The 13,308-nt window shown below is 52.6% G+C and overlaps 1 protein-coding gene across 1 annotated transcript in view; it reads left to right on the plus strand.

Moving 5' to 3' along the window:
- Positions 1-13,308, plus strand: part of slc5a10 (solute carrier family 5 member 10) — a 236,055-nt gene that overhangs the window by 198,640 nt on the left and 24,107 nt on the right. The window contains exons 13-14 of the mRNA XM_072481620.1: positions 592-807; positions 9,161-9,266. Of these exons, the coding sequence (XP_072337721.1) occupies positions 592-807; positions 9,161-9,266 (322 nt within the window). The remainder of the gene's footprint in view (positions 1-591; positions 808-9,160; positions 9,267-13,308) is intronic.

The raw sequence follows: 13,308 nt of genomic DNA on the forward strand, positions 1-13,308 counted from the left end.
GGGCTAATTGGTTCGGTACAGAGTGTATCTGGGTAAATGGGCATTTAAGTACCACAGGTTGACATGGAGAGTATGAGGGATCTATGGGGGTGGGAGAAGGGCATAGGCTGGCATGGAGGCATGAGTGACCATTGGGGCTGGGGAGAGGGATATAGGTTGGCACGGGGGATGTGAATAAGACCTTTTGAATTTACCTTTGAAAAGGTTCCCACATCCAACCTGTGGTTCACAACACCTCTGAGGGGCCGTGAACCATGACTCATTGAAAAGGTGACCTGACTTCATAAAAGTTGCAGAAGGCTAAGAGTTGCCCATCCCCACAATGGAGTCAGCCAGGCTGGGAGTGCAGGCTGTGGGCTCACAACCCGTACCAGCCACTATTTTTAAATATGCTCACAGTCTCTCTGACTCCGTGAAAATCCAGCCCACAATTCCCCTTCCTACCTCTGAGCCACACAGATGGCTGACTTTATGGCTTTGCTCTCCCAATGTGATAACAGGACGGAAACCAGCGCATTGTCCACCATTAACCCCAATTATGTGTGATCAGCTTTTAATTGATGAGTGTCAATGAGTCTGCTTTTTTTCCAGGGTGCATTCTGGGGTCTAATGGTCGGACTAGTGGTGGGCCTGGCGAGAATGATCATGGAATTTGTACACCCGTCACCGCGGTGTGGGGTGTACGATCCAAGGCCTTCAATACTGAAGAAAGTTCACTACCTCCACTTTGCAGTCATACTGTGCGCCCTCACAGCTCTCATCGTCGTGGCAATCAGCCTGCTGACAAAGCCTCCGGATGAAAGTCAGGTACGGTACACCTTCCACTTTTCAAATGGTTTACTTCAGTGAAACTCCCTCTTTTGGGCGAGGGGAGGCTGGAGCTTTTTTTCATCCAAGATTTTTCCACCTCCTTTTGCTCAGGACACCTGGGGGTAAATTTTCACCTGGTCCGCTGTTAAACTCACCCAAGTAACAATAATAATAATAATCTTTATTAGTGTCACAAGTAGGCTTACATTAACACTGCAGTGAAATTCCTGTGAAAATCCCCGAGTCGCCACACTCCGTCACCTGTTCGGGTACACAGAGGGAGAATTCAGAATGTCCAATACAGCACGTCTTTCGGGAATTGTGGGAGGAAACCGGACCACCCGGAGGAAACCCACGCAGACACGGGGAGAACGTGCAGACTCCACACAGACAGTGATCCAAGCTGGGAATTGAACCCTGGACCCTGCAGCTGTGAAGCAACTGTGCTAACCACTGTGCTACTGTGCTGCAAATCAAACGGCGAGACAGCCAGTAATGGGAGGCACATTACCGGGACTGAGTGCCGTTAACCGTGGACCGTTTAACTCGCCAACGCAGCCTCTCTATATACTGCCTCCACGTGTTACACGTTTGTGTTATTGTGAGCTTCTGTCATTTGTGTGTTTGTCAGTAATGGCTCAGCTTGTTCACCACACTCTAGACATTTCTCACATGAGTGCCCAGTAATTCTCTGTAACATTGGAGCCTTGTCATTTCCCAGTACATTCATAAGTTTTTTAAAAAATATGTTTATTCAAGTTTTCCAACAAAACTTTTGACAACCCCCCCCGCCCCCCCGCCAATAACAGAAGATAAAAGAAACGCAAACACAACAATTAACATTGTACATTGTACAAAACATTTACATTGGGTTTCCCCATGTACAATAGCCCCCCCCATATGACATTTAACGGTACTCATAGGGGAAGCCCCCCCCCCTGCCCACCCCCATTCCCCCCCAAACAGAACCCCCCCCCCTTCCACCCTAGGGTTGCTGCTGCTGCTGACCTTCTAACGCTCCGCGAGATAGTCTAGGAACGGTTGCCACCGCCTGAAGAACCCCTGCGCAGACCCTCTCAAGGCAAACCTTATCCTCTCCAGCTTAATGGACCCTGCCATGTCATTTATCCAAGCTTCCACACTGGGGGGCTTCGCGTCCTTCCATAATAACAAGATCCTCCCCGGGCTATCAGGGACGCAAAGGCCAGAATACCGGCCTCTTTCGCCTCCTGCACTCCAGGCTCGTCCGTTACCCCAAATAGTGCCAACCCCCAACTCGGCTTGACCTGGACTTTTACCACCTTGGACATAGTCCTCGGGAAACCCCTCCAGAACCCCTCCAATGCCGGGCACGACCAGAACATGTGGACGTGATTCGCCGGGCTTCCCGAGCACCTCACACACCTGTCCTCCACCCCAAAGAACCTACTCATCCTCGCCCCTGTCATATGCGCTCTGTGAACAACGTTGAATTGTATTAGGCTGAGCCTGGCACAAGAGGAGGAAGAATTAACCCTACTCAGGGCATCAGCCCACAGACCCTCAATCTCCTCCCCAAGCTCCTCCTCCCACTTGCCCTTTAGCTCCTCTACCGCGGCCTCCTCCTCTTCTTTCAGCTCCCGGTAGATCGCCGAGACCCTGTCCTCTCCAACCCATACACCCGAAATCACCCTGTCCTGAATCCTCTGTGCCGGGAGCAACGGGAATTCCCTCACCTGCCGCCTCACAAACGCCCTCACTTCCATATACCTAAAAGCATTCCCCGGGGGTAACCCAAACTTCTCCTCCAGCGCCCCGAGGCTCGCAAACGTCCCATCTATGAACAGGTCCCCTATTCTCCTAATCCCTGCCCGATGCCAGCTCCGAAATCCCCCATCCATCTTTCCCGGGACGAACCGATGATTCTCCCGAATTGGGTACCCAACCGAGGCTCCCACCTCGCCCCTGTGTCGCCTCCACTGCCCCCAGATCTTCAGCGTTGCCGCCACCACCGGACTCGTGGTGTACCTTGTCGGCGAGAGCGGCAGCGGTGCCACCACCAGCGCCCTCAGGCTCGTGCCCACACAGGACGCCATCTCCAACCTCTTCCACGCCACCCCCGGTCCCTCCATTACCCACTTACGGATCATCGCCACATTGGCTGCCCAATAGTATCCGCACAAATTCGGCAGAGCCAGCCCCCCCCTGTCCCTAGCCCGCTCCAGAAACACCCACTTTACCCTCGGGATCTTATTTGCCCACACAAAACCCATGATGCTCCTGCTTACCCGTTTGAAAAAGGCCTTGGGAATTAGAATGGGAAGGCACTGGAATACAAAGAGGAACCTCGGGAGGACCGTCATTTTAACCGACTGCACCCTGCCCGCCAGCGAGAGTGGTAGCACATCCCATCTTTTAAAATCCTCCTCCATCTGCTCCACCAACCGCGTCAAATTGAGTTTGTGCAGGGCCCCCAAACTCCCAGCCACCTGGATCCCTAAGTACCGAAAGCTCCTTTCCGCCCTTTTCAGCGGCAGGTCGTCTATCCCCCTTCTCTGGTCCCCTGGATGCACCACAAAGAGCTCACTTTTCCCTCCATTCAATTTATACCCCGAGAAGTCCCCAAACTCCCTTAGGATCCGCATGACCTCCGCCACCCCCTCCACTGGGTCTGCCACATACAGCAACAGGTTGTCCGCATATAGCGACACCCGATGTTCCTCTCCCCCACGGACCAACCCCCTCCATTTCCTGGATTCCCTTAGTGCCATGGCCAAGGGCTCAATTGTCAGTGCAAACAGCAAGGGGGACAGGGGGCACCCCTGCCTCGTCCCTCGATACAGCTGAAAATACTCCGACCTCCGCCGATTCGTAGCCACGCTTGCCACCGGGGCTCTATATAACAATCTGACCCAGCCGATAAACTCCTCCCTGAACCCAAACCTCCGCAACACTTCCCAAAGATACTCCCACTCCACCCGGTCGAAAGTCTTCTCCGCGTCCATAGCTACCACTACCTCCGCTTCTCCCTCCACCGAGGGCATCATATAATTACGTTGAGGAGCCTCCACACGTTAGTATTTAGCTGTCTGCCCTTTACGAACCCCGTCTGGTCCTCATTAATTACCCCCGGGACACAGTCCTCAATTCTCATAGCCTGCACTTTTGCCAGCAACTTAGCATCCACATTAAGGAGCGAGATCGGTCTATACGACCCACACTGCAGTGGGTCCTTGTCCCGCTTCAGGATCAGAGAGATCAGCGCCCCGGACATTGTCGGGGGCAAGGTCCCCCCCCTCCCTAGCCTCATTGAAAGTCCTCACTAGCAACGGGCCTAGCAGATCCGCATACTTCCTATAAAACACGACCGGGAACCCGTCCGGCCCCGGGGCCTTCCCCGCCTGCATGTTCCCCAATCCTTTAACCAGCTCCTCCAGCCCTATTGGTGCCCCTAAACCAGCCACCTCCTGCTCCTCCACCCTCGGGAACCTCAGCTTATCCAAGAATCGTCGCATCCCCTCTTCCCCCGCTGGGGACTCAGATCTGTACAAATCCCCATAAAAGTCCCGAAATACCTCATTTATTCTCACCGCACTCCGCACCGTATTCCCCCCTCTATCCTTAATTCCACCTACCTCCCTCGCTGCCTCCCTCTTACGAAGCTGGTGTGTCAGCATCCGACTCGCCTTCTCCCCATACTCCTACATCGCCCCCTTCGCTTTCCTCCACTGTGCCTCTGCTTTCCCTGTGGTCAACAGGTCAAACTCCGTCTGGGGATTCCGTCGTTCCTTAAGTAGCCCCTCCTCGGGGGCCTCTGCATATCTCCTGTCCACCCTTAAAATCTCCCCCACCAACCTCTCCCTCTCCCTCCCCTCTCTCTTCTCCCTGTGGGCCCTAATGGAGATTAGCTCTCCCCTAACTACCGCCTTCAGCGCCTCCCAGACTACCCCCACCTGCACCTCCCCGTTGTCGTTGGCCTCCAAGTATCTTTCAATACACCCCCGCACCCGCCCACACACCTCCTCATCCGCCGACAGTCCCACATCCAGGCGCCACAACGGGCGCTGGTCCCTCTCCTCCCCCAACTCCAGCTCCACCCAGTGCGGGGCGTGGTCTGAGATGGCTATGGCCAAGTACTCCGTTCCCTCCACTTTCGGGATTAGCGCCCTGCTCAGAACAAAAAATTCTATCCGGGAGTAGGCTCTATGGACGTGGGAAAAGAATGAAAATTCCCTGGCTTGGGCCCTGACAAACCTCCATGGGTCCACTCCTCCCATCTGGTCCATAAATCCCCGAAGCACTTTGGCCGCAGCCGGCCTCTTACCCGTCCTGGACCGAGAGCGATCCAATGCTGGATCCAGCACCGTGTTGAAATCCCTCCCCCGCATTATCAAGCTTCCTACCTCCAGGTCCAGAATCCGACCCAGCATGCGCTTCATAAATCCAGCATCGTCCCAGTTCGGGGCGTATACGTTTACCAATACCACCCGCACCCCCTGCAGCCTACCGCTCACCATCACATATCGACCTCCACTATCCACTACAATATTCATTGCCTCAAACGACACCCGCTTCCCCACCAGTATTGCAACCCCTCTGTTCTTCGCATCCAGCCCCGAGTGGAATACCTGTCCTACCCATCCCTTTCTCAACCTGATCTGATCTGCCACCTTCAAATGTGTCTCCAGAAGCATGACCATGTCTGCCTTCAGTCCCTTTAAGTGCGCGATCACTCGGGCCCTCTTAACCAGCCCATTCAGGCCCCTCACATTCCAAGTTATCAGCCGGATTGGGGGGCTGCTCCCCCCCCCCTCCCCCCCCCCTCGCCGACTAGCCATCTCCTTTTCTAGGCCAGCCACGTGCCTGCGCCTCCCGCACCCTCCAGTCCCCCAGACGGCGGACCCCCGCCCCGACCACCTCTCCTACTTCCAGCTCCCCTTTGGCCAATGCAGCAGCAACCCTATACCCCCACCCCCCACCCCCCTTTACCCCCCCCTCCCCCCGCTAGATCCACATCTAGCCCTTTTGCTCCCCCCATTGCACTCCCGTAAGTCAGCTGACTCCTGTTGACCCCGGCCTCTCCTGCCATTCCATCAACCCCCTCCAGAGTGAGAATCCCCCCTCCCTGGCAGTCAGTGTGCGCCCCCCTCCAGCACCACCCACCCCCACCCCTTTCCTGAGCTGGCCCCGCCCCCTCTGGTGCAGCTCCTTTTGCGGCCTTACCCCAATTCCCCTCCCCGGGCCTCCACTCCCCCTCTTCCTTCGTGGGGGTCTGCCCCTCCAGCACCGACGCACACGCTCTCCCACAGTCTCCTCATCAAATCCCTTCACCCATCCCCACCCAGCACACTAACAGAAAGAACATTCCCCAAAGGTAGCAAACACAACACACATCCCCCCCACACCCAACCCTCAATCTGAGTCCAACTTTTCAGTCCGCATGAAGCTCCATGCCTCATCAGGCGTTTCGAAGTAGTGGTGTCGATCCTGGAACGTGACCCACAGTCGCGCTGGCTGCAGCATCCCGAACTTCACCCCCTTCCGATGGAGCACCGCCTTGGCTCGATTAAAACCAGCTCTTTTCTTAGCCACCTCTGCACTCCAGTCCTGGTAGATTTGGATCTCCGTGTTCTCCCACCTGCTGCTCTGCTCTTTCTTGGCCCATCTCAGGACACACTCTCTGTCCATAAAGCGTTGAAACCTCACCACTACAGCCCTTGGCGGTTCGTTGGCCTTGGGTCTCCTCGCCAGGACCCGATGAGGCCCATCTAGCTCCAGGGGATGCGGAAAGGCTCCCGCGCCCATCAGCGAATTGAGCATCGTGCTCACATATGCCCCGACATCGGGCCCCTCCACTCCCTCAGGGAGACCCAGAATCCGAAGATTCTTCCTCCTCGACCTATTCTCCAGGTCCTCAAATCTTTCCGCCCACCTCTTGTGCAGCGCCTTGTGCGCCTCCACCTTCGCCAGGCCCAAGATCTCGTCCTCGTTCTCCGAGGCGTTTTGCCGCACCTCTCGAATCGCCGCCCCTTAGGCCTTCTGGATCTCCACTAGCTTCTCAATCGGCGCCTTCTTTGGCGCCAGCATTTCGGTTTTCAGCTCCTCAAAGCAGCGTCTAAGAAACTCCTGCTGCTCCTGTGACCACTGCGCCCATGCTGCCTGGTCTCCACCCACCGCCATCTTGTTTTTCCTCTCTCTCACTTTTCGCTGCTCCAAGATCACTTTTTTCACCGCTCCACTCCTGGTCCAATCCATACACTGTCGGGGGGACCTTGCTGTCACTGGAAGCCGTCGAACAATTGCTGTTGGGGCTCCTCTCGAGAGCCCAAAAGTCCGTTCTCGGTGGGAGCTGCCGAACATGCGACCTACCTAGGCATAGCCGCAACCGGATGTCAGTACATTCATAAGTATTGAACTGACAGATTGTTGATCTCTTCTTGTGGACAGATAATGCAGAAGTCTCCTATACCCCAAACCTTATTTTTAATATTTTTTTTAAATTTTTTTATAAGTTTACAGTCCCCAATTCATTTTTGTTCCCAATTGAGGGGTACTTTAGTGTGGCCAACTCACCCACCCTGCACATCTTTGGGTTGTGGGGGTGAAACCCACGCAGACACGGGGAGAATGCAAACTCCACACGGACAGTGACCCGGGTCCTCGGCACTGTGTGGCAGTAGTGCTAACCACTGCACCACCATGCCGCCCCTCCTATATTCCAAACCTAATGTTGTACAGCTATTGAAATTACTGCAAAATCAGAATTTGGTATGTCGATATATATTTTGAAAGAACACTCTGTCTAGTCTACCTGGTATACCCAAAGGGAGGGATTCTCTGGCCCCTCCCACTGGCAGGATTTTCCAGTACCATCAAAGGCGACCCTGCCCCCCCCCCCCACCGAAGACTTTGGCGGGACCAGAATTTCCCGTCGGCGGACATTGGCGAACTAACTCCGTCGCTGGAAAAGATGTCGTAGCGGCGGGGGCCCACTTCCATAAGCATATGCCTTATGATGTACCTGACACGATTCAAGAGCCTATAGTTTTCTGCTGTGCTTTGCTACTGTGATTAAAACCATACAATGTTGAACGTGTGAATGGTGATACAAACATGTATAAATATCTTTGAGCTTAGAGCATGTCAGTTGGGTTGCCAACCCTCCAGAATTGCCCTGGAGTCTCCAGCCATTGAAGAATAGAATCATAGCAGCCCTATAGCCTTCAAGTCTGCACCCACCCTCCGAAAGAGCACCCTACTTAGGCCTGCTCTCCCTGTAACCCCATCAAACTTACATATCTTTAGACACGAAGGGGCACTTTAGCATGGCCAATCCACCTAACCTGCATATCTTTGGACTGTGGGAGGAAAGCGGAGCACTCAGAGGAAACCCACACAGACACAGGGAGAACGTGCAGACTCTGCACAGACAGTCACCCGAGGCCGGAATTGAACCCCAGTCCCTGGGGCTGTGAGGCAGCAGTGCTATCCTCAGTGCCACTGTGCCGCCTCCAGGGCGCTGCTTTGAGCAAAATTATTGAACACATTTGTTTACGTGGTGAGACAACCACCAGAGTTTATTAGTTATGAAAAATATTGGAGAAGAGGAAGAAGGGTTGATTGAACGAGTGGTTGGGAACCGGAAGATCATGTGATGAAAACTCCAGGAATCTCGCCAACCCGAGTTGGCAACCCTTCACTCAGTCCGGCCTATTGTGGCTATTGATTTAAAAGGGGGGATTCAGGCCTTTGAGAGAAGTAATAGAGATCGGGTCAATTCTCGAAGGGCTGGACACAAAGTAATTACATTCGGATCAGCACTGGGTAAGGTCGTCCTGCCCCATGATTTGCCCCAAAGACATCAAGCATGTTTCATAATATTCTCAGTGCAAGTTAGATTCCTTTCAACTGTTGTCCCTGATAATGTTCACTTCGGAGTTGAGCTATTGATGTGGTCTTGCTGCATGTTGTAATATTTAGATTTGATTTAAACCAGAGCCCATCCTTAAAATGAGCGCACCTGTCCAAACTAATTGCGACCCACCCATGCTAACGCGCGAGTGTTATGTGTATAAAACATGCAGGATAGCAAGAAAAACATTATAAATATTAACCCTTTGTTCACTCGGTATGTTTTACAGAAAGAAGCTTCACACTGTGCTTCATACACTTGCTCTAGCCTAGCCAGCAATTAAAAGTGCCAGGCTCGGAATCAATATTGTTGGACCAAAATGCTCCAATTAAGTTTCCCTAGTTATTGTGGGTGTGAAGTGTTTTGTTGTTTTCAATAACTCAGCCGGATGTTTGAACACCAAATCGTTTCAGATCTGAAGGAAGCCACCATCACTAAACATTCACACTTGCTCCTCAGATGAAAAACATTACTTGGTGGACACTTTCACGAGAGAGAAGGCAGCCTGACATCCCCCTGCAAAAGACATCGCCTGAGAGGCATTCTTGGGACAACAAAACTGAGGGTAGGTTCATTTCAGTCTTTCAGTGTTTTACAGGACTGAGGGGAACATCACTCAATCTGTGAGATACGGAAAGGGGAGCAACGCCCTCTCCCCACCTACCCACCCAATTGCTTCATGGGTTGTTGCTTCGCTCGTTTCAACTCTGAGGTTGAAGGAAGGTTTGTGCTAGAACTCCCCAGCAATTGGTGTTTGAACTCCTGCTGTTATTGGTATAATTTAATTACTTACATCAAGTGGTGGGCCTGGGGTCCACATGTGACCATTCAGGATTCTGAGTGTGGCCCACAAGACACTTAGAATTTACAGTGCAGAAGGAGGCCATTCGGCCCATCGAGTCTGCACCGGCCCTTGGAAAGAACAACCTACTTAAGCCCACATCGCCACCCTACCCCCGTAACCCAGTAACCCCATCTAACCTTTTTGGACACTGAGGTGCAATTTTAGCATGGCCAATCCACCTAACCTGCAAATTTTGGGCTGTGGGAGGAAACCGGAGCACCCGGAGGAAATCCACGCAGACACGGGGAGAAAGTGCAAACTCCACACAGGCAGCCACCCGAGGCCGGAATTGAATCTGGGATCCTAGAGCTGTGAGGCCGCAGTGCTAACTGTGCCACCGGGCCGCCCCTAAAGTCGACACTTTGTTGACCGTTGCCCATATGCAGGGTTACCCTCAGATTCCACTCGATTCCGAGTGCACAGGTGTTTTCTCCTACCCATGTGACTGAAGTGATACGCACATAAATCAAGGGCAAAGTGAAGTGAGGTGCGTGCTGATTGGCTCTGAGAGCCATGCGCCCCCTCTGCATCCAATCAGACTAAGTATTTATTTTGTTTTTACCATTTGAAGTTGATATTTCTATGAATATATAAATGGTTAAGCATTTCCTATAACTCGTTATGAAATATTTGACAAGTATTGAAAATATTGAATCTTATTCATGAGGTCCTGGTTAGTGAACAAGCCCGATTTTAATCTTGTGGTCCATTGGGATGACAGAGAGCTACTCATGTGGCCCACTCGCCAGCCTTGGATGCCCATCACTGGCTTGGACCTTGGTGCACAGGGCACAACTTCCAAATTTGCAGACGACACAAAACTTAAAAGCGTTGCGAATTGTGAGGAGGATAGTGCGGAACTTCAAAAGGACGTAGGCCGGTGGAATGGGCGGGCAAACAGCAGATGGAATTTAATGCAGAGGTGATTCGTTTTGATCGGAAGAACACGGACAATACAAAATAAAGGATACAATTCTCAAGGGGGTGCAGGAATTGAGGGACCTGGGTATATATGTGCATAAATTGTTGATAGTGGAAGGACAGGTTAAGAGATGAAGCAAACAGCATCCAGAGTTTTATCAATCGGGGCATAGAGGACAAAAGTGAAGGAAGTTACGGTAAACTTATATAAAACACTGGCTCAGCCACAACTGGAGTATTGTGTCCCGTACTGTACGCCACATTTTAGGAAGGATGTAAAGGCATATAGAGACAGCGCGGAAAAGATTTATGGGAATGGTTCCATGGATGAGGAACTTCTGTTATGTAGATAGATTAGAGAAATTGCGATAAGATAAGGTTGAGCGGATATTTGGTAGAAGAGTTCCAAACCACGAGGGGCCTGGGCAGATGTGACAGGCAGAAATTGTTCCCATTCATGGAAGGATTGAGAAGCAGAGGGCACCGATCGAAGGTAGCTGGCAAAAGGAACAACGGCTGCATGAAAACATGTTCACGCAGATAGCGATCTGCAACGCAGTGCCCGACAGGGAGGCAGATCGGCTTCATCAGCCGGGACTTTCAGAAGGGAATTGGATAATTATCTGAAAAGAAAGAATGTGCAGGGTCACGGGAAAGAGGCAGAACAGTGAGACAAAATGAATTGCAAGCACAGATGCAACATGCTGAATGCCTTCCTTCTGTGTTGTCACCATTCCAGATTACTGCTCGGGTGTCAGTTGCAATGATATTCCTTCGCTGTCTCTGGGCCCAAATCCTGAAACTCCCTCCCTAACAGCACCGTGGGTGTACCAACGCCAGATGGATTGCAGCGGTTCAAGATGGCCGCTCAGCTCCGCCTTCTCAAGGGCAATTAGGAATGGGCAATAAATGCCGGCCTTGCCTAGAGCGCACCATCCCGTAATTAAAGAAAAATGTTTCAAATTCAATGTCCTCAGGGAAGGATGACTCACATGTCACAACTAGATACAAGTATGAAAACTACCACTATCTGTGAAACTGTGCCCCAATAGAAACCATTGTTGCCTTAAGGAGACGGGGGATGTAAATTGAGGAGTATAAGAGGGGGATGTAACATTTATACTTCTGCCTATCATTGTTACATTTATTTCAGACCTCTAGGCACTAAACTCTGGATCTCGCTGCCTTTCCACCTCCCTCGCCTTTCAGGCGCTCCTTAAAACTCCTATCTCTTTGATCAAGTTGTTTCTCATCTGTCCTAACATCTCCTGTTGTGGCTCAGTCTCAAATTCTGTTTGAGAACGAGCCTGTGAAGCAGCCTAGGATATTTTACTCCATTAAAGGTGACAAATAAATTGATATCATTGTTATCTTGAGAGTCAATTGGAGGTCGATTCAATCTGGCTGCCAAAAGGGTATTGAGTAATTACCCGAAGAGAAAGTAATTATGGGGCTACAGGGGAATTGGGGTAGTGGGACCAGCAGAGTTCCTTTTGCAGTGAGTCTGTACAGGTGTGATGGGCCAGAAGGCCTCCTTCTGTGCTGTACCCATTGTATGATTCTACGGTACTATACAACATTCGCGAAAGTTATAAAACTCAGTGAGAACAATTGATACAATGGAAAGGTTCAATAACATGGTGCAATCTTCTACTGATTCAATAGTTTGGATTTTAACTGTAGTCTGGGATATGTTGCAATATGGATATTGCTGAGTGGTTTTTGGTGACGAATCCCAGTGCTGCTAGAGGTGTCGCCTGTAATGATGTTGGTATGGGAAATAAATAGCTGGTAAACCCAATGCAGACCAGGCTCTCCACCGGGCGATGGTTTTAACTCTTTGTGTTGCTCATGTTATAGTCAAAATAAATACCAATAAATATGGGGCCTGTTAGACATTTGAGGGCGAAATTCTCTCCCAACGGCGCGATGTCCGCCGACTGGTGCCAAAGACGGCGCCAATCAGACGGGCATCGCGCCGGCCCAAAGGTGCGGAATGCTCCGCATCTTTGGCGGCCTAGCCCCAACATTGAGGGGCTAGGCCGACGCCGGAGGGATTTCCGCCCCGCCAGCTGGTGGAAATGGCGTTTGTTGCCCCGCCAGCTGGCGCGAAAATGCGGCACATGCGCGGGAGCGTCAGCGGCCGCTGTCAGTTTCCCAGCGCATGCGCGGGAGCGTCAGCGGCCGCTGTCAGTTTCCCGCGCATGCGCAGTGGGGAGAGTCTCTTCTGCCTCCGCCATGGTAGAGGCCGTAGCGGAGGCGGAAGGTAAAGAGTACCCCCACGGCACAGGCCCGCCCGCGGATTGGTGGTCCCCGATCGCGGGCCAGGCCACCGTGGGGGCACCCCCGGGGTCAGATCGCCCCGCGCCCCCCCCAGGACCCGGAGCCCGCCCACGCCGCCTGGTCCCGCCGGTAAATACCAGGTTTGATTTACGCCGGCGGGATAGGCAATTTCTGGGTGGGACTTAGGCCCATCCGGGCCGGAGAATCCAGCGGGGGGTCCCGCCAACTGGCGCGGCCCGATTCCCGCCCCCGCCCAATCTCCGGTACCGGAGACTTCGGCGGGGGCGGGATTCACGGCGGCCAACGGCCATTCTCCGACCCGGCGGGGGGTCGGAGAATGACGTCCCAGTTTAGTGCTTTCGGGCAAATTCCAACGGCCACATTGCGCCTGAAAAGTAGCTCGCCGCAGAGCAATGTGGCCAATAAAAGCGGGAGACTCCCCCTCCCGGGACCTACCTGGCTCACAACACCCCGCGAGATCTCCCCGGTGTGGAAAACAGGGCTATGTGCGGCTTCGGTCACACGTTCCCCACTGAATCCCCTTAATGCGAGTGCCATT

The sequence above is a fragment of the Scyliorhinus torazame genome, chromosome 17 (assembly GCF_047496885.1).
Source record: "Scyliorhinus torazame isolate Kashiwa2021f chromosome 17, sScyTor2.1, whole genome shotgun sequence".
Lineage (NCBI taxonomy): Eukaryota > Metazoa > Chordata > Chondrichthyes > Carcharhiniformes > Scyliorhinidae > Scyliorhinus > Scyliorhinus torazame.